The 21,099-nt window shown below is 48.9% G+C and overlaps 1 protein-coding gene across 3 annotated transcripts in view; it reads right to left on the bottom strand.

Annotated features, from left to right (window-relative positions):
- Positions 1-21,099, bottom strand: part of PIAS4 (protein inhibitor of activated STAT 4) — a 35,166-nt gene that overhangs the window by 9,153 nt on the left and 4,914 nt on the right. For 2 of the 3 annotated variants that reach the window (XM_080989008.1, XM_080989007.1), the window contains exons 2-7: positions 13,989-14,451; positions 8,895-8,979; positions 8,376-8,417; positions 6,359-6,449; positions 5,170-5,298; positions 802-907 (exon numbers count right to left, since the gene is read on the bottom strand). In XM_080989008.1, the coding sequence (XP_080845134.1) occupies positions 802-907; positions 5,170-5,298; positions 6,359-6,449; positions 8,376-8,417; positions 8,895-8,979; positions 13,989-14,448 (913 nt within the window). In that variant the 5' untranslated portion in view covers positions 14,449-14,451. Of the gene's footprint in view, positions 1-801; positions 908-5,169; positions 5,299-6,358; positions 6,450-8,375; positions 8,418-8,894; positions 8,980-13,988; positions 14,452-17,384; positions 17,531-21,099 lie in introns of those variants that run through there. The other variant, XM_080989009.1, reaches the window with a different exon arrangement.

Raw genomic sequence — 21,099 nt, 5'->3', positions numbered from 1 at the left:
CATCAGCCAGAACATCTGCAGCATCAAATGTTTGCAGGATCTCGGCAGCAGGATACAGGATATGCACCGACTGGGAGTGATAGAACCGTGAGCGCACAGGATTGAGAATGCACGGTTACAGTGGTACCTCAGGTTAAGTACTTAATTCGTTCTGGAGGTCCATACTTAACCTGAAACTGTTCTTAACCTGAAGCACCACTTTAGCTAATGGGGCCTCCCGCTGCTGCCGCTGCGCCGCCAGAGCATGATTTCTGTTCTCATCCTGAAGCAACGTTCTTAACCCAAGGTACTATTTCTGGGTTAGCGGAATCTGTAACCTGAAGCGTATGTAACCTGAAGCGTATGTAACCCGAGGTACCACTGTACTTAACAACACACCCTGTAGAATTCTATCTGTGCTATTTTATCCACACAATCAGGACAGATTTCAGGAACCAGAGAGTTGCACTGAAGAATACAACTTCCTAGTCGTCTGGCCTTCCCAAATGGCAACTAGGACAATCTGTTTTGGCAACTGCAACACTGGTTTAAGGAGCCATTTTGAACCTCGTTTACATACCTGAGTTTCTAACACTGGCTCAGGGGCGGCGAACCGGCAGCCTTCTGGAGACTGCCGGATTGCAACTCCCGATCTGCAGAACTCCCTTCTTCATGTACCGCCCCCCCCTCCACAGGAGCACGATACCCTTAATTTCAGGGCCGTGGGTTCGAGTCCCATGTTGAGAAAAAGATTCCCGCATTGCATGGCCTTCGGGGGTCCCTTGAGACTCTACGATTCTACAGAGAAGCGTGCCAACTCACCAAGCGCCTTGCAAAGCTCTGGGTGCTTAATGCCGATTACTCTCAACCTCTGGAGCAGCTCTGCCGACGTCATCTGTCTCACGAGGAAGAGGCCCACGGAATAACTCTGAAGAGTGGGATGAGAACAGAGGGTTTGTGAGAAATCGCAGGGCAGGGAAAGCTTCCTTGGTCTTTCAAAGCAGCCCTCCTATCACCTTGCAAAGGATCCTTCCTGCGTTTCGGTTCCTGTGTTACCGTCTTTCCCCGAAAGTAAGACATCCCCCGAAAATAAGACCTACCGTGTTTTTCGCTCCGTAAGACACACTTTTTTCCTCTTAAAATCTAAGGGGAAATGTCTGTGCGTCTTATGGAGCGAATGTGTGGTCCCCTGGGCTGGGGGGGGGGGACCTGGGCTTCCCCCACCAGCCCCACAAGCTCTGGGAGCAGCGGGAAGGCTGGGAGCAGTCAGTGACGGGCTGCCCTTCTCCCTCCTCGGGGAAAAGCCTGCAAGCGCCGCACACACGCTCCATGCGGCTCATGAAAGGGATGCATACGGGCTCTGCTCAGCGCTCCCTTTGAATAATATTTTTTTCTTGAACTACCCCCCCCCCAAAAAAAAGTAGGTGTGCCTTATGGTCAGGTCCGCCTTACGGAGCGAAAAATTATGGTACTTCCAGTTTTGCCTCTCACTGTAATATAAGGCATCCCCTGAAAATAAGACCTCCCCGATAATAAGGCCTTCCCCGAACATAAGGCCTCCCCGGAATATAAGGCCCCCGACAGTGGCGTAGCGTGGGGGGTGCAGGGGGGGCCGGCCGCACCGGGCGCAACATCTGGGGGGGGCGCGCTCGCACTCGCAGCTCTCTGCCCCTACCTGGCTCACTCACTCTCTCTCACTGCAGTGCTGGCTGTGCGAATCCGATCCGAGCCGCTGGGTCGCCGCCCACTGTGGAGGGGGTGGGTGCCAGGCGTGCGGTGCGGAGAGAGAGCGAGGGATACCTGGGGGAGGGACAGTGCAGCGGCCGCCCAGCGCAGCGCTGAGCGCGGGAGAGAACCACACCAGACCAGCCCAGGCAGCAGCAAGAAGAAGCTGGCAGCGGCGGCAGGTTAGGGGTTAGGGGGCGCAAATTACTTGCCTTGCCCCAGGTGCTGACAACCCACGCTACGCCGCTGGCCCCCGAAGCTACCATAAGGCGTCTGACTCCTCTGGACCGTAGCGGCAGGCGCCGCCACGCAGCTCACTGATTGGCCGGAGCTGTTCAGGCATTGCGAGGTCTCTTTAAATCAGAGAGCCCGCGCCACTGCCAGGATAAGCTGCTGCCTGCTGCTCGCTCTGGCTGACCCACAATTAGACAATAAATGTGCACCGTATTCTTCTTCATGGAAAAATAAGACATCCCCTGAAAATAAGACCTAGCACACCTTTGGGAGCAAAACAGGGTATTATACACCTTTGGGAAACAGTTACAGATAGGTAGCCGTGTTGGTCTGCCATAGTCAAAATAAAAAATATTCCTTCTAGTAGCACCTTAAAGACCAACTAAGTTAGTTATTGGTATGAGCTTTCGTGTGCATGCACACTTCTTCAGATACAGGGTATTATTTGAACCAGGGGAGGGGAACCTCCAGACCTAGCGGCAAATGCAAGCCCTCTAGGCCATATACCCTCCTGAGCCACACCTCTCATTGGCCTTGCTTTGCCCACCCGCTCCTTGCGTATTCGTGCCAGGCTAGAATGTGTTTCCTGACCATTCTTCCTGCTTTCCTGGGTGGAGAAACGTGAGAGCGACGGAACTAGCTGACTGCGCAAAGGCAAAATTCGTATCTCCTGCTCCGCCCATTATTGACCCTCTCAGGGCGTGCGGTCAAGAGAAGATACCTGGGCGCCTGACCTCTCCACCATTTGGAGGACAATGCCTGGAGATCACTGGATCTTCAATGTTTTGACAGTATTATCACATCCTGTAGAATTATATCAGCTATACAATGGTACCTTGGTTTACGAACTTAATCCATTCCGGAAGTCTGTTCTTAAACCAAAGCGTTCTTAAACCAAGGCGTGCTTTCCCATAGCAGATTTACAATTTACAAATGGAACACACTCAACGTGTTCTGCTTCCAAGGCAAAGTTCACAAACCAAAACTGTTGTGGTTCTGGACAGTTAAGAGTTAACACTCCAGGAAGCGTTCCTATTCACTGGGTGCATTGCTCACATGACCCGGGCATTTTCCTTCGATCTGTGCTCTGTGGGGGCTGACTTCTCTTTGGAGAGCAGTCTGTCTGAGAACGTGAGCAAGATAGTTGCATTTCTGTTAGACAGAAAGCTGCAAGCATGCAGCTAGATTCTGTAGGTTTTTCTTTTCTGTTTTTGAATGCTTCTAAAGAGCGTCAGAATAGAAGCACTGGTGTAAAGCTGAATTATTGGAGGCATCACGTCGACAGAGACCATAGCTGTCAACTTACAGATTTGAAAATAAGGGACCAGCAGCTTCGAAAATAAGGGATCAGCAGCCAAAATAAGGGAACAACAATTACTTTGATAAAATACATATTTTGTTGCGTGCAAATGGCTTTAGATACCTATTAGGTCCATAAATGACCATATAGCATATATTCAACACACACAAAAGCAACAATTTGTTGTTGACAAAGCACAGCTGGACCTAGAAAGGGCCCCATTACCTTCAGTAGCTTATTTAAGGGACATCATCAGTAAGGGACAGCAGTGGGACATGGCGCTGGGATAAGGGACTGTCCCGCCAAATAAGGGATGCTTGACAGCTATGACAGAGACAAGCCATTTTACGCTGCGTGTGAACTCTGCTATCATCCTGCAACTGAGAAGAGTGGCAGCGTGCGAGTGGAAGCATGTGGGCACAATTGGAACTTTGTCGGAGTGGCAATAAATCATGTTTATTACAGGGCCGTTGCAGCAGACTCAGTGGGTCAAAGGATTTATGACCCACAAACTTTAACAAAAGCACCTACTTCTGGGTTTGCAGCTTTCTTAATCCAAGTTGTTCCTAAACTAAGTTGTTCTTAAACCAAGGTACCACTGTACTTTATCTGCACAATTGGAATGAATTTCAGGAACCAAAATGCTTTTTCTGTGCGGCCTAAGCAGGAACAGGGGAAAACGTCACAGTGAATTGCCGTCGCTTGTCTTCGCTTAGCCCAGCCCATTGCCCTGCTCACAGCTGTGAAGAATATTCTTACATTATCAGTGGTCTGGGTCACCATTGAAAAAAAGAGGCCGAAGGAAGCCAATATACAGTGGTACCTCGGGTTAAGAACTTAATTCGTTCTGGAGGTCCGTTCTTAACCTGAAACTGTTCTTAACCTGAAGCACCACTTTAGCTAAGGGGGCCTCCCGCTGCTGCCACGCCACCACCACGCAATTTCTGTTCTCATCCTGAAGCAAAGTTCTTAACCCGAGGTACTATTTCTGAGCTAGTGAAGTCTGTAACCTGAAGCATCTGTAACCTGAAGTGTCTGTAACCCTGAATACCAATGTATATGTGGACTGTCCTAATTAAACCTCACAATAATTTCATAATTATCGGTCTATGTATTTCTAATAGTATAACCAAATCAGTAATTTTTGATATAACTGTAAAAAACTTCTCTGGAAATTTATCATTCCAAAAATGAAACCTTCATCTGGTTGTAAATGTTAAGCTTATACTAGCAAGAATGAGTCTTTCTGGAAAAAAAAAAGATTTAAATCAAGCCTTACTGACTAGAGATTTAAATCGCGATTTAAATCAATTTGATTTAAATCAGGGTTCAGCAAACTTTTTCAGCAGGGGGCCGGTCCACTGTCCCTCAGACCTTATGGGGGGCCAGACTATATTTTGAAGGGGGAAAAAAGAACTAATTCCTATGCGCCACAAATAACCCAGAGATGCATTTTAAATAAAAGCAAACATTCTGCTCATGTAGAAACCCCAGGCAGGCCCCACAAATAACCCAGAGATGCATTTTAAATAAAAGGACACATTCTACTCATGTATAAACACACTGATTCCCGCACCACCTGCGGGCCAGACTGAGAAGGTGATTGGGCCGGATCCGGCCCCTGGGCCTTAGTTTGCCTACCCATGATTTAAATCAAATCCACTCTGTTCTGAGCCAAGGTTGTGACAGTCACACAAGGGGTGGCCAATCAGCACTTTGCACAGCCGGCTTCTTAAAGGAACAGGGAGAGTCAGCAGCTCAACTCAGTTTTGACACTGGCACACCTACCGAAAGAGGGAGTGGGCGTGCATAACCACACCCGGGCACAGATGAAAACACGTCTGCATACGCAAAGCAGGACAAACATTTAAGGGAGGAGGAGAAGAGGGGCAGCGGCAATTTTGCGACTGCCCGCCCAACTTGCCCCGCACCTTTCCGTAATTGCCCCAGATGACGGTGATGCGGTTGGTTGCGGAAGACAGGTACATGAGGTGAGTGAGGTTGATGGGACGACAAGGCCGCTTGGGCTCCACACCTGGTTTGTTGGAGGGATAATAGCCCTAGAAAGAAAGAGAGAGAGGGGGAGAGGGAGAGGTGTTTGTTTCGTTGCCAGCAAAAGACACAAATCACGCACACACCCGAAAAGCGGGAAGCAGCCAATGATGTAAACAAAGAAGAAGAAGAATGCATCTCCAAGATGTCTGTCTTTTGCTAAAGTTCTGCTCAAGAACCTTCAAGGGCTTATTTGTTTCTCTGCAATCTGGTCACAAACCGTCCGTTTCAAAGACCCTGCAGGGCACAATATTCCCAGCAAGGACACTGAGGAAAAGCCACCCCAAACTGGATGCAGCTGGATATAATAATGTAATAGTAATAATTTATTACTTATACCCTGCCCTTCTGGCCGGGCCTCCCCAGCCACTCTGGGCGGCTCCCAACAGAATATTAAAAACACGATCAAACATTAAAAACTCCCCTAAACAGGACTGCCTTCAGATGTCTTCTAAAAGTCAGATAGTTGTTTATTTCCTCGACATCTGATGGGAGGGCGTTCCACAGGGCGGGCGCCACTACCAAGAAGGCCCTCTGCCTGGTTCCCTGTAACCTCACTTCTCACAGGGAGGGAACCGCCAGAAGGCCTCGGAGCTGGACCTCGGTGTCCGGGCTGGAAGATGGGGGTGGAGATGCTCCTTCAGGGATATTGGGCTGAGGCCATTTAGGCTGCATGCTTCCTCAACCTCAGCCCTCCAGATGTCTTGAGACAATTCCCATCATCCCTGACCACTGGTCCTGCTAGCTAGGGATCATGGGAGTTGTAGGCCAAAAACATCTGGAGGGCCAAGGCTGAGGAAGCCTGGTTTAGGGCTTTGAAGGTCAGCGCCAACACTTTGAATTGTGCAAAACTCTGCCCCATTCAGGGAGGCTGGCTATGGTTGAGGACAAAGTCTTGGCCTGGAGAAAGCGGTGGTAGCTTTCACGTCTGCAAATGATGAGACAGCCCACCCTCCACGCTGCTGACGGATGGTAACACCAACGGAAGGCAGCCCATCTCACAAAAAATGGGCAGTGGACACCCCTGTCCTCTTCTGTACGAGTTTCAGAGGATTTGGGTTGACTTACCGGGACAGAACAGTAACTATGGTTCACTTTCACAGCGATGTTTGGGGGATACTGGTCTTCCTGAGGGCACCTGGTATCTGTGTAGCAGATTCTGCGGGGGAAAGAAAGCAAAGGCTCTAGACCAGTCGTTCCCATGCTTCTTTGCTCAGTTCCACAAACCCATCCCCAGTTCCCCCTAAAAAGTGTTATTCAGAAGAGCGGTTTGTAAAGGTAAAGGACCCCTGGACGGTTAAGTCCAGTCAAAGGCAACTATGAGGTTGTGGCGCTCATCTCGCTTTCAGGCCGAGGGAGCCAGCGTCCCTGCTCCTGCCAACCTAGCAGTTCGAAAGCACGTCAAAGTGCAGGTAGATCAATAGGTACCGCTCCGGCGGGAAGGTAAACGGTGTTTCCGTGCGCTGCTCTGGTTCGCCTGAAGCGGCTTAGTCATGCTGGCCACATGACCCCAGAGTCATCCACGACTGGACCTAACGGTCAGGGGTACCTTTACCTTTACTTCAATATGTGTAGGAAAACGAGAGTACAGTGGTACCTCATGTTAAGAACTTAATTCGTTCCGAAGGTCCGTTCTTAACCTGAAACTGTTCTTAACCTGAGGTACCACTTTAACTAATGGGGCCTCCCGCTGCTGCCAGGCGATTTCTATTCTCATCTTGAAGCAAAGTTCTTAACCCGAGGTTCTATTTCTGGGTTAGCGGAGTCTGTAACCTGAAGTGTCTGTAACCTGAAGCATCTGTAACCCAAGGTACCACTGTACCCCTCAACATTTTTTTGGAAACACTGAATTAGCCTCTGCAAATGTATCAGAGGCCTGTGCCCCAGGCTGCGTACACTGCAAAAAATAACCCTGTGAACTGTAGTTTGCCCACCACACAGCTACACCTCCCAGAAACCTTGACAAACTGCAGCTTGTAGGATTCTCTGGAGGGGAAGCCATGTGACTTAAATGCACTGTACGGAAGCAGCCCCGGTCTCTTGGAAACCTAGCCGTCACCTTCATTTTTTAAAAAAATGATATTTATTAAGGTTTCAAAGAAAAGAATTACATAAATAAAGAAGAAGGGGAAAAACAAAACAAAAAAAGACAAAAATAAAAATACAAGAAAAATACAAAATACAGAAAAAAGAATAAAAAACACTTTTAAAAAATACATCAATCTTTCCATGCCTTACATTCATTTCCTTGCTTCCCTGACCTCCTCATACCTCCCTTTTTTGTATTCCAATTCAGTTAGTTAATTCAGCAATTTCTTTCCCTCTTTATTTTATCTTAATCCTTTAACTTAATATATTATAACTTTGGATTCTCACCTGTTAACAGTCCATTTTTACATACACCTTTATAACATTGCTGCTTAAACCACTTAACTTCATTCTAACATCATTCTAACATTCATTAATTTTGCAATATTTCTGTAAATAGTCTTTAAATTTCTTCCAATCTTCTTTCACCGTCTCTTCTCCCTGGTCTCGGATTCTGCCAGTCATTTCCACCAATTCCATGTAGTCCATCACCTTCATCTGCCATTCTTCCAGAGTGGGTAGATCTTGTGTCTTCCAATACTTTGCAATAAGTATTCTTGCTGCTGTTGTGGCATACATAAAGTTCTATCCTTCTTTGGCACCATTTGGCCGACCATGCCCAGGAGAAAGGCCTCTGGTTTCTTCAGAAAGGTATATTTAAATACCCTTTTCATTTCATTATAAATCATCTCCCAGAAAGCCTTAACCTAGCCGTCACCTTCAAAAGCTCAAGGCTCTTCCTCGTGATCAGGCGTGGCCATGGAAAACAAGCAGATCCACAGGCAAGCTGCGACCTTGTGAATCAGAAGGAGCTTTGAATTAGGAGAGGGAGACTGGGGTCCAGGGAACCGCTATGCAGGGAAGCCGCTTGCAAGTTTGTCAGCCAAGGATCTCTTCCGATGACGCCACTGCCTGGCTTTTGTAATATTCCTCCCCCCACCCACCCGCTACCCCCATCTCAGGGGCTTTAATTAGCAGCCGCAGCGTTCAGACTTACCTGAGGACTACCTGGACCGATCTCACACCTGGTTGCAGCTCCCTGCCAAATGAAAACAAGACAAACATCCCCTCCAGGTTAAGCATCTGTGTTCACAGAGAAGGGAAACGTTTATCGCAAGAGTAATAAACCCAAGACCGACCCCAGGATTTTTCAGCGGGGACACCCACAAGAATTTTGGTTTTTCAGCTTAGATTCTGTTCTCTGACGTTGTTCACTGCTAATTTGCAGACCAGAGGCCAAAAGCTCTGCTGGAGGGTTTGTCACTTGAATGTGGGACAATTAACTCAAACGCACTTCGGAACAAATGTCACAAGATGCAGCCATAGCAAAGGGGTCCCACTCTCAGGACAATGCCTGAGGGTCAACTGCGGGGTGTTGTCTGCCCACCGGCTCCAGATGCCAGCTTGCGAGACCTGGAGAAAGGCTTAACCCAGGTAAAAACCCCAGCAGGGAAACAGGAAGTCTCCGGTCAAGGGGAAACCGGATAGGGAAAGGCTAGGAACCCCAGCAGAATACCTGGAATTTCTGATGAGCTCCACTTGCCTCGGCGTCAGGGCAAAGACACACGGGCTCTCCTGTAGCTTCTCGTTGTTCTGCGGGACTGCACACAGGGAACAGAGAAGGAGGTCAAGCAAGCAGGCGGCCTCGAGGAGGGAGACAAACGGAGCAGAAAACTGGCCCTCTCTCCGAAGCAGTCTTATGCAACAGAACCAAAATCTGCTCAAGGCTTGCCAAATCCCTGAACTGCAGCCTCATGGGGCGGGGGCGCAGTGGCAGGGGGGGAGAGAGAGAAACCATGAGCTTCTTTGCAAGCTTTTGGGTTGCCTCCTGTCTTTCAGAAGGACTTCAAAAACTGGGGGGGGGGATTCATACAGCAAGATTTATCTAAATGTTTTAAGGACTTTTCCACTGCAAGCTGCAGGGATTGTAAGCAACAACGCTTTCTATGAAGGTGAACAGCCTTCCTGCAAGTGTTCTATTTAACGAAGGGTGCATGCCACAACTAAAGCATCCGTGACAGATGGCCATCCAACCTCTGTTTGAAAACCTCCAAGGAAGGAGAGTCGACCACCTTCCGATGGAGTTCGCTCTGCTGTCAAACAGTATCTCCTGTCTTGTAACTTGAAGCCATTGGTTCGAGTCCTACCCTCCAGAGCAGGAAAAAACAAGCTTGCTCCCTCTTCCATGTGACAGCCCTTCAGATATTTGCTAGGGGAATGGAACTTAGCTGAAGACAAGCCAGTAATCTCCGTAACTTGGGGTTTTGTGGTTCTATCAACAGCAGCCTAAAATCCTATCTGCAGCTGCACCGGGAGGGTGTGCGTATGATTTATGCACTCCTTTCAGCTGAACGCAACAGGGCTCTCATGTGTTCACGTGGAATCCCTCGAACAACCTGTCTCAGAGAGCCCAGCACGTTTTTGGAGTCAGAGCAACAAATAATTTCTCAGAGGACATGCAGGGCTCTCGGCTCCTCCTGCAATCAAAACACTGGCGTTGCCTCAGCCACTTTGCTGCAAACCTTTACGCACATGAATTTTTCACCACAGGGGGAAACGAATTGGGAGATGCCCCCACCCCTGCAATCATCCCTTGAAACCCCAGTTCCAACACCCACCGGGCCCTCTGCCTTCGACAAGAGATACTGCTCCGTTAATATGATTGAATGGTAACTGCTGAGAGCCACGTTGGGGGGCGGGGCGGGTTTCTTCTGCCCAAAAAGTGGGATATAAATACAGGGGTACGTTGGTACTTGAACGGCTTGGCCACTGAACAAATCGGCTCCCGCAAACCCGGAAGTGACTGTTCAAGTTTCCAAATGTTTTTTGGAAGCCGAACATCTGGCGCAGCTTCCGATTGAGAGCAGGAAGCTCCTGCAGCCCATCAGAAGCCGCGCCTTTGTTTTCAAACCGTTTTGGGAGTCGAACGGACTCCCGGAACGGATTCAGTTCGAGAACCAAGGTACCACTGCATGCAAAACAAATCTGCAGACAGAAAAATGCAGACAGTCGTATTAATTCAGCGTGGGAGAGGAGACAACCAAGAACAGGGAGAGGGACATGATACCTTTAATTGAGATCAAGTAAATATCACAAGACCACAAGTAGCTTCCAGACGGCACCCAATTCAGCGTGACGCTACAACAGCAATTCTTAAGAGAAGGGGTGGGAAGAAACAATAAACAGCTAAGAAGCCTTCTGAGACATCCAACCTCTTAGCCTTAAGGGGCGATTCAGAAAGTTATCTGCAGACCAATCAACTGCCTTATGCAGAATCCGACCACTGGCGCATTTCAGTCTCCTCCAACCTGGTGCCCTCCAAGTGGTTCTGGACTGCAACTCACATCGAGAGAGTGGTCAGGGCAATGTAAATCCAACAGCAACAGCAGGGCACTAGGCAAGACTACTGTGGTAACACGGAGTCAGGCTTTGACAGTGGTGGCGCCAGTGTTGTGGAATGTCCTCCCTGCTGAACATCTGACCCTTGGCTCTTGACCGCTCCCTCTTTAGACAAGCATTTTCCTGACCTCCCGACTCGACTCTCCTGCTTTGATTGTAGTTCCAACTGACCTTATGGGAATTTTTATTTAATAACTGGTGTTGTTATTTTCCCATTGGCTTTTAACCTGCTTGTGAACCACCTTGGTATTCTTCTCCTTGAAATGAATTCTTTCTTTCTTTCTTTCTTTCTTTCTTTCTTTCTTTCTACCTACCTACCTACCTACCTACCTACCCTGCCTTTCTCCCTAACAGGACTCAAGGCCGCTTACAGACAAGAATAAAAACCGCTAAAAGCATAGAAAAATAACTGTTTAAAAAAATTTATACATTGATAGAATTAAAGCTATATGGGCTGAAGATGGCAACAAGTAAGGCTTCTGGCCCTTGCACTCCATGCTCCTCCATGCTCCTCCCTGGTTTTCATTTGTTTTAATGTTTAATAGGTGCAAAGTCAGTTGAGTCAGCAGTTAATGGTAATTGCAGCAGACAGGCAAGGAGCATTTCTGCTTTACTTTTATGTGGAGTTAAAAGCCATATATTTTAACTGGAGGACAGGTGCTGGGAGAACAGCTGTTTTAGCTCAGGGTTTAGCTTATAAGGAACACTTAGACACTTACGCAGGCCAGTGTTTTCTGTATGGATAATAATAATAATAATAATAATAATAGTAATAGTAATAGTAATTTATTATTTATACCCCGCTCATCTGCCTGGGCTTTCCCAGCCACTCTGGGCGGCTTTCAACAAAATATTAAAATACAGTAATGCATCAAACATTAAAAGCTTCCCTAAACAGGGCTGCCTTCAGATGTCTTCTAAAAGTCTGGTAGCTGTTGTTCTCTTTGACATCTGGTGGGAGGGTGTTCCACAGGGCGGGTGCCACCACCGAGAAGGCCCTCTGCCTGGTTCCCTGTAACTTGGCTTCTCGCAGTGAGGGAACCACCAGAAGGCCCTCAGCACTGGACCTCAGTGTCCGGGTAGAACGATGGGGGTGGAGACGCTCCTTCAGATATACTGGACCGAGGCCGTTTAGGGCGAAAGATTCCTGCGTTGCAGAGGGTTGGGCTAGATGATCCTTGTGGTCCCTTCCAACTCTATGATGCTATGATTCTACGATTCAAATCATGTCAAGAGCAAGAACCAGGGGCAGCAGATTAAAAGCCGGGCCCTGCAACCACTATGTTGCACCACCCAATATGGTTTTAGGGACAATGTGCCTAGCACATGAGCCAAATCAATCTCATATATAATCCTCATAATCCCCAATCTCATATTTAAACCGCCAATGAAGGACAAGCTACATTAAATGGCTCTTGGGCTCCTCCTTCGGACTTTTTGCACTTTTGCAAAAACGGTTTTTGCACAAACCTGCTGATCCCTCCCTCGTGTGTGCGTTGCCATTTTGTACATATACACAGAGGCACTCTCCTCTGAGCACTGGAAGTGGGGGGACAAGGGACCCTGTATCATTTCTGAAATATTGTAAACTGCGTTGGGAAGGTTGCGTACCTGAAAAGTGGCGGTTCAGAAATAAAACGCAGTCCCTTCTTAACTCCGCAGCTTGAGTTTTGAATAACCCCCACAGGGGGCGGGCAGGCAAGTAGCTTCCTCGCATGTAGAAAAATAGCCGATCAGGGTTAAGGTTTCAGTGCTAGGCTTCTGCCCCACATGTAGATTTTCTACATGACCAGTTTACCTTTGATATGCAGAATGGGTAATTGATATGCTCTTGGGGTTCCTTCCAACCATACAATTCTATGGTTCTACGAAAGTCTATCATGTCTTTCTGTCTTCCAAGGATATTGCGATTAGTGTTCAAGACCAAAGGTGATTAACCACTGGTGTTTAGGGACACAGGACGCTGCCTAACACCGAGCCAAACCACTGGGTCCATCTAGGTAAGATTTTTACTATACTGACTGGTTACAGCTCCCCAAGCAGCGTTCGAAATTAGCCATTTTGAACCTGGCTTTCGACCGCTTGCAACAGAGTGAAGATACCTGGGTGCCAGGATGGCGTCTGACATCTCCACTATCTGGGGATCATTGGATTTGGACTGCTTTCACACACTAACACCACACCCTGTAGAATTCTATCCGTTCTATTTTATCTGTACAACTGAAACAAATTTCAGGAACCAAAATGCTTTGCCTGTGCAGCCCAAGAGCACGGAACGACGTTATAATTAATTGTTTTCGCTGGTTTTCGCTTACCCCACCCCACTGCCCTGCTCACAGTTGTGAAGAACATTCCTACGTTACAAATGGTCCATGTCACCATTAAGAAAAAGAGGTCGGAATAGGCCAATATATAAGCGGAATGTCCCTGGATCGAGTGACTTTTCTTCTTTCAGTTCTCAAAGCTCTTCAACGAGGCTGCAATCTGAACGAGCCAGGTATTTTAACTGATAATCAATCACAGTCCAGTCCATCACTTGAAAAATAAAACTTTAGAGCCATCTTGCCCCAAAACGGCAACTAGACATTCCGTTTTGGCAACCGTAACCTTGGTTGAAGGAGCCAGTTGGAGCCTAGGTTATATATCTGAGTTACTAATGCTGTAAGTTTTCAGACAGTAAGGGTTAGGGCATGGGTAGGGAAACAAAGGCCTGGGGGCCGGATCTGGCCCAACCACCTTCTAAATCCGGCTCATGGACGGTCCAGGAATCAGAGTGTTTATACATGAGTAGAATGTGCCCTTTTATTTAAAATGCATCTCTGGGTTATTTGTGGGGCCTGCCTGATGTTTTTACATGAGTAGAATGTGCCCTTTTATTTAAAATGCATCTCTGGGTTATTTGTGGGGCCTGCCTGGTGTTTTTACACGAGTAGAATGTGTGCTTTTATTTAAAATGCATCTCTGGGTTATTTGTGGGGCATAGGAATTCGTTCATTTGTTTTTTTTCAAAATACAGTCCGGCCCCCCACAAGGTCTGAGGGACAGTGGACCGGCCCCCTGCTGAAAAAGTTTGCTGACCCCTGGGTTAGGGCCTGTGCACGCAAGCAGAAGAAGAAGCCAGCTGCCATGAGCAAACCGGCCACCTGCAGATGTGGGACGAGGCAACATCCCAGCCATCCAGGGCCATCCCAATCCCGCCCACCCAACTCACCGAGCTCGGTGGGCTTCAGGAGTTCGTCCAAAATGCTGTAGAAGGGGAGTTTGACCAGCTGAACCTCGGGTTTTGCCGGTTTGACAGGTAACCGCCCCAGTCCGTTTAAGTACTTCCCGTAGAGGGAGGGATAGTCAATGTTGGCGGTGGAGAGAGCAGTCCTGGCCACCGCGTTGCTGCTGCGGTCGTAGGAGGAATGGATGGAGAGGGTTTCCTGGGGAGGTCTGTGCTGGGGCGCCTGCTGCTGCTGCTGTTGTTGCTGCGGAATCTGCCCTGCATCGGAGAGCTTGGCGTAGCGCGTCTCGTAAATCTCCTTGATCTTCTTGAAGAGTTCCGGGCTGCAGTCAAACTGGACCAGCTGCAAGGCCCGGGTCACCAGTTCGTGTTTCAAGCCGCTCTTGCTTCGGCCGACGAACCCGAGCAACATCTGGAGGTCCGAGACTCGGAAACTCATCACCATGTTCTGCGGGCGGAGAGGGAGGGCAGGCAGGCAGACAGACAGAGAGACATTTGAAGTCAAAGATAGCGAGTAAATCAAAGCACCGTTTACGGGGCTGGCAGCAAACGTACCCCAAGATCTGGCTTAGGTAACCCCAACTCAAGGAAGGAGTTATTAACCAGCCTTCCTCTTGCCGTGCTGCTTTGCCCATGGCTGTATTTATTCTGAATACCATTACAAATGTATTGTGGTTATAGCATTATTATACATTTGCAAAGACCATTATACATTTATTTACACCCCCCCCCCCCAATTTTATGCCACAGAACAGACCATATGGGGAAAGCGTTTAGGGTCAAGTATCATGGTTATAACAAAAAGGTCGTATGTTCTCTTTATTCTTCTGTGTTTTCTGCAAATACAGAGCTGCCCACATTCAAAATACAGTGGTACCTCGGGTTAAGTACTTAATTCATTCTAGAGGTCCGTACTTAACCTGAAACTGTTCTTAACCTGAAGCACCACTTTAGCTAATGGGGCCTCCTGCTACTGCCACGCCGCCGGAACATGATTTCTGTTCTCATCCTGAAGCAAAGTTCTTAACCTGAAGCACTATTTCTGGGTTAGCGGAGTCTGTAACCTGAAGCGTATGTAACCCGAGGTACCACTGTATAGGAACGATTGTCCGTCAGTACTTAAGAGCAGTGCTTTTTTCTGGGGGGACGCAGGGGAACGCATACCCCTAAACATTTTGTGAATCTAAGTTTGGCCTCATTGAGGGGCAGTATTGCAATATGAGAAGGAAATTAAGAGTACCCCTAAACATTTTTTTTAGAAAAAAAGCACTGCTTAGGAGTCAAACCATTTGTCCACGTAGACCAGCATTGTCAACACTGATTGGCAGTGGCTTTCTGAATATGTACGCAATGCAACACACTCTCTACACAGTGCTCCAATCCTTCTCTCTGAAATGAACGAAGATTCTAGTCCTTATGGTTCCGAATGAAAGGCTGATTTAAGCAGGAACTTCAGAAGCTACCTTACACCCAGTCGCCCTCTGCCTCTCTGCTCTGTGCCATGCACAATGTTACAAAGGACAGAGTGGGTTGGATCAAGGTGAGCATGCATTCGCTCCAACAAACTCCTTCTCGCTGGGGCCAATCAGGTTTGGGGAAGGCACCCACAACCCCCGGGACCTCCCCACTTCACGGAGATGCCCCACCATCACAAGGCAATGGAGGCAGGGCTATTGGAAGCTGATCCGCGCAAAGCGGGAAAGAAAACACCCTTCCTCTCACCCCACACCAGTTACATCTTGCTACCCACAAGCAAACACGTGCGTGTCTGGTGGTGGAGAGTCATTCCAGCACTGTATGTTTACCCCTGCCTCTATTTCAACGAAACCAAGTCGCTTGCCCTCATGGAAACGAGTTCAAAAAGCACACGGTGGAATTCCAGAACTTTTTCCTGCTTTTAAGCGTTAGCGCAGGTCCCAAAGGTCAGTGGGTGGTGCATCTGCATTCCAGTGGCTTACTGCCCCCTTGACGCTCACGCCCTTGTGGCCAAAAATCCAGCCTCTGTGGTAGAACAGCTGGCATAGGGTGATAACCTCACTCCAGATCCAGCCCAAGGGATTTTGGCACCCGAGGCAAACCAGAAAATGGGTGTGGGAGAAGGGGTGAGTGAAGATCAGGAATGAGGGGGGAATACAGATACACTTCGGGATCTGCTACCCCCATGGATCCTGCCACCTGAAGCGCTTGCTGCACTTTGCCTCATGGGTGGGCTGGCCCTGCCCAGACCTTGCTCCTGCCAAACCAAACTGGGGACGAGCCTTACACATGGTAAGTGGCAAGCTCCTGGGTTGAGGAAACCAAGGAAAAACAGAGGGCGGAATTGCCCGTTGGCCAACCATCGTCAACACCCTCATGCGTGCACATTCAGTGAACCAGTGTGGTGTAGTGGTTAAGAGCGGTCGTCTGGTAATCTGGGGAACCGGGTTCGATTCCCCGCTCCTCCACCTGCAGCTGCTGGGTGACCTTGGGCCAGTCACACTTCTCTGAAGTCTCTCAGCCCCACTCACCTCACAGAGTGTTTGTTGTGGGGGAGGAAGGGAAAAGAGAATGTTAGCCACTTTGAGACTCCTTAAAGGGAGTGAAAGGCGGGATATCAAATCCAAACTCTTCTTCTTCTTCATTGCCTACCCAAGTTAAAGCTTGGGTGTGCTACGGTTTCCCAGGCAACCGCAGCTTGAAAAACAGCCCTGGGAGCAAATGGACTCTTTCTCATTCCAGTCGCTCCAAGCCTCTGGTTGGTGAGAACGTGGTGCTGATAACACCAAGGCCGCAGGTTCAATCCCCGTATGAGACAGCTGCATACTCCTGCATTGCATTTCGTGAATCTAAGTTTGGCTTCACTGAGGAGCAGTACAGTGGTACCTCAGGTTACAGATGCTTCCGGTTACAGGCGCTTCAGATTACAGACTCCGCTAACCCAGAAATATTACCTCGGGTTAAGAACTTTGCTTCAGGATGAGAACGGAAATTGCGCAGCAGCGGTGCGGCAGCAGCAGGAGGCCCCATTAGCTAAAGGGGTGCTTCAGGTTAAGAACAGTTTCAGGTTGAGAACGGACCTCCGGAACGAATTAAGTACTTAACACGAGGTACCACTGTATTTCAATATGAAATATGATCCTCAGGGTCCCTTCCAGATCTACAAGTTGATGATCCAATGAATGCCACTGGAAACCACAAGGGAAAACAGCCCCTCTGGGCCACAGCTCCTCGTTTCCCACAATAGCCAACAACAAATTCGTGAAGGAGGATGAAGATCTATCTGGCATGCACCACGGGACTCTTAATCTGAAGATTGTGGGGTTCGAGCCTCACATTGGATGAAAGATTCCTGCATTGCAGTGGGTTTGACTAGATGACCCCTTCCAACTCTGATTCTATGACCTCTCTCTTTCCTCTACCAGCCGTGATGACTTGTATGTACGTATGTATGCATATGAATGCCAGTCGCAGGAAATCTCAAGAGGGAGAATTGCTGCTGCTGCCGCTGCCACCCTCAAGTTCTGTTTGTTGGCATCCTAGGGGGTGGCATCTGATTGGTCACTGTGAGGACAGGACGTTGGGCTCGATGGGTCTTTGGCCTGAGCCAGCAAGGAAATTCTTATTTATTCAATTTGTACGCAGCCCTTCACCCGCAGATCTCAGGGCAGTGCTCGTAATATAAAATTACAGCATCGAAACCACAAAATGCATAGTAAAAATAAGAATAACGACGAACCAATAATCCCCGCCTCCACAGAACATTTTAAAAGGGCACTGGATTGCTAATTAGCCAAAGGCCTGGCTGCAGGGGAATGTTTTCACCTGGCACCTAAAGGTGCATAATGAAGGCCCTGGGGAGAGCATTCCACAGACGGGGAGCCACTGCAGAAAAGACCCCGTTCTCATGTTGCCACCCTCTGCACCTCTCGTGGCGGAGGCACACAAAGAAGGGCCTCACAAAATGATCTCAGGATCCGGGTGGGTTCATATGGTAAGAGGCGGCCCTTGAGGTATTGTGGTCCTGCTCCACTTAAGGCTTTATAGGTCAGCACTTTGAACTGGGTCCAGAACTAATCAGCAGCCAGTGCAATCAGGCCAGGGCAGGTATAACATGCTGAAACCATCTTGCCCCAGTGAGCCCCGAGGAATTCTACACCAGCAGAAGTTTCCGAACCGTCTTCAGATGCAGCCCTACGTACAATGTGTTGCAGTAATCTAACATTCTACAGTGGTACCTCGGGTTAAGTACTTAATTCGTTCCGGAGGTCCGTTCTTAACCTGAAGCACCACTTTAGTTAATGGGGCCTCCTGCTGCCAGAGAGCCACTGGAGCACGATTTCTGTTCTCATCCTGAAGCAAAGTTCTTAACCTGAGGTACTATTTCTGGGTTGGCGGAGTCTGTAACCTGAAGCGTACGTAACCTGAAGCGTCTGTAACCCAAGGTACCACTGTACTTCGATATCAGACATTTAAGCATCATCTGCATCACCAGCTCACTGCTGCTTTTAACTGAAGAGAGTGGGGGCTGAAATCTGGACCATACCGCATGCAAAGCAGGGTCCCTACCACCAAGTTATGGGTTGCTAGACCCACTGAAGTTAACAGGCCAAAGTTCATCCATGCCAATGGCTCTACTCGGAGTAGGGCTGGTGCAGCAAATCCCCCTTTGTCGGTGCTTCAGACGTCTGCCGGTGTTGTTCTTTCACAAGAGCAACACCAGGGGCATCTGCCAACTGTACCCTCCACTCTCCAGTGCACAACGGAGTTACCAAAGCAGCAAGGAGGGCAAGTGAAGGAATACAGTCAGCGCTCCAGCACTTACAACGGGAAGATATTTCGCTGGTTAAAACAACACAGCATGTGGACCAGGAAGCCAAATTGCAGCCCACCTCCAGCAAGCAGAACCTGCCAAGGACTCAACGGTCCTTCTTGTTTTGCAGCCTGGGAGCGAAACCAGGTTTATCAAGCACTGGGGGCGGCAGCGGGGGGTGTGTGTGCTTGCCACACATGGATGGCAGGCAGCTGAGTCACAACTTGCACATGCCAACCACAAACACAGTGGCAAGCCAGAGTGGGGGGCAACTGATCACTTGAAAGTCACGAAAACAACTCTCTCTGCAGATCCTGAAGATGCCACCTTGGCGGCCCATCAAAGACCAAAGACGTGAAACCAACTTAAAGAATGCAACTCAGAACTTGGGACTATTTCTGCAGCCTGAATTGCAAACGCTGAATGGGAAAGGACGCAAGAGTGATCTCTGAAACTGGTTTGTTTGTTTTAAAGAGTTTATAAACCTCTTAAGGGACGCGGGTGGCGCTGTGGGTAAAACCTCAGCGCCTAGGACTTGCCAATCGTCAGGTCAGCGGTTCGAATCCCCGCGGCGGGGTGAGCTCCCGTTGCTCGGTCCCAGCGCCTGCCAACCTAGCAGTTCGAAAGCACCCCCGGGTGCAAGTAGATAAATAGGAACCGCTTACTAGCGGGAAGGTAAACGGCGTTTCCGTGTGCTGCGCTGGCTCGCCAGAGCAGCTTCGTCACGCTGGCCACGTGACCCAGAAGTGTCTTCGGACAGCGCTGGCCCCCGGCCTCTTAAGTGAGATGGGCGCACAACCCTAGAGTCGGACACGACTGGCCCGTACGGGCAGGGGTACCTTTACCTTAAACCTCTTAAGGTTTCAAAAATCTCTAGTCCAAAACACTCCAAATATTATATTTTAAAAACAGAGTCTAAAAGCAGTAAAGCAGCATTTAAAACATATAAAAGCAAATTATTCAAGGGAACCATGCACCTAAAACAGGGAAAGCCTAAGCAAAAACTTCACGAGATGTGTAAAGCAGCTGAGGGCTGCTGCCTCTGCCTCATGTCTGCAACCCTACAGAGCTGCTGCCACTCAGTGTAGACAATACTGAGCTAGACTAACCAAGGACTGACTCTTAATCTTAAGTCAGCTGCCTATGTTCCTTCACATATGGCAGAGGGAAGGCCATTCGATGATACTAGCAGCAGAAAATGCCCATTTATATAGGGGTTGTTACCTGCACCCTCGTAAGGGACAAGGATGGAGCTGTGGGTTAAACCACAGAGACTAGGGCTTGCCAATCGGAAGGTCGGCGGTTCGAATCCCCGCGACGGGGTGAGCTCCCGTTGCTCGGTCCCTGCTCCTGCCAACCTAGTAGTTCAAAAGCACGTCAAAGTGCAAGTAGATAAATAGGTACCACTGCGGCAGGAAGGTAAACGGCGTTTCCGTGCACTGCTCTGGTTCGCCAGAAGCGGCTTAGTCATGCTGGCCACATGACCCAGAAGCTGTACGCCGGCTCCCTCGGCCAATAAAGCGAGATGAGCATCACAACCCCAGAGTCGGCCACAACTGGACCTAATGGTCAGGGGTTCCTTTACCTTTACCTCCACCCTCACTCTTAAAGCATCAAAAACAAAAGCTGAAAGCTGGTGCAGCACAGCAGCTAAGACATGGGTTGGCAAACAAAGGCCTGGGGGCCGGATCCAGCCCAATCGCCTTCTCAATCCGGCCCGCGGACGGTCCGGGAATCAGTGTGTTTTTACATGAGTAGAATGTGTCCTTTCATTTAAAATGCATCTCTGGGTGATTTGTGGGGCATAGGAATTCGTTCATATTTTTTCCCCAAAATATAGTCCGGCCCCCCACAAGGTCTGAGGGACAGTGGACCGGCCCCCTGCTGAAAAAGTTTGCTGACCCCTGATAAGTGCATGAGGTACAAAGTGATAGAATCAGATTGGAAGGCACCTTTTAAAGGGTCATCTGAAAGGAAGGAATCACGGCTAAAGAATCCCTGGCAGATGCCCATCCAACCTCCGTTTACAAACCTCCATCAAAGGATAGCCCACCGCCTTCTGAGGGAGTCTATTCTACTGGTCAAGCCAATGGTCCCATGTAGCTCAGGACCCTCTACACAGCAGCCCTCCGTGATTTCAGACAAGAACCTTCTGCATGCAAAGCAGGTGTTCCGCCAACAACATAATCCGTCATCTGCAACATAATACAGTGGCACCTCGGAAGTTGAACGGAATCTGTTCCGGAAGTCCGTTCGGCTTCCAAAATGTTCGGGAACCAAGGCGTGTTTTCTGACTGGCCGCAGGAA

This window comes from Podarcis pityusensis (assembly GCF_964106645.2).
Source record: "Podarcis pityusensis genome assembly, chromosome: 18".
Classification (NCBI taxonomy): Eukaryota; Metazoa; Chordata; class Lepidosauria; order Squamata; family Lacertidae; genus Podarcis; species Podarcis pityusensis.
Note: the sequence above shows the minus strand (reverse complement) of the source record. Positions and strands in the feature narration are given on the sequence as shown.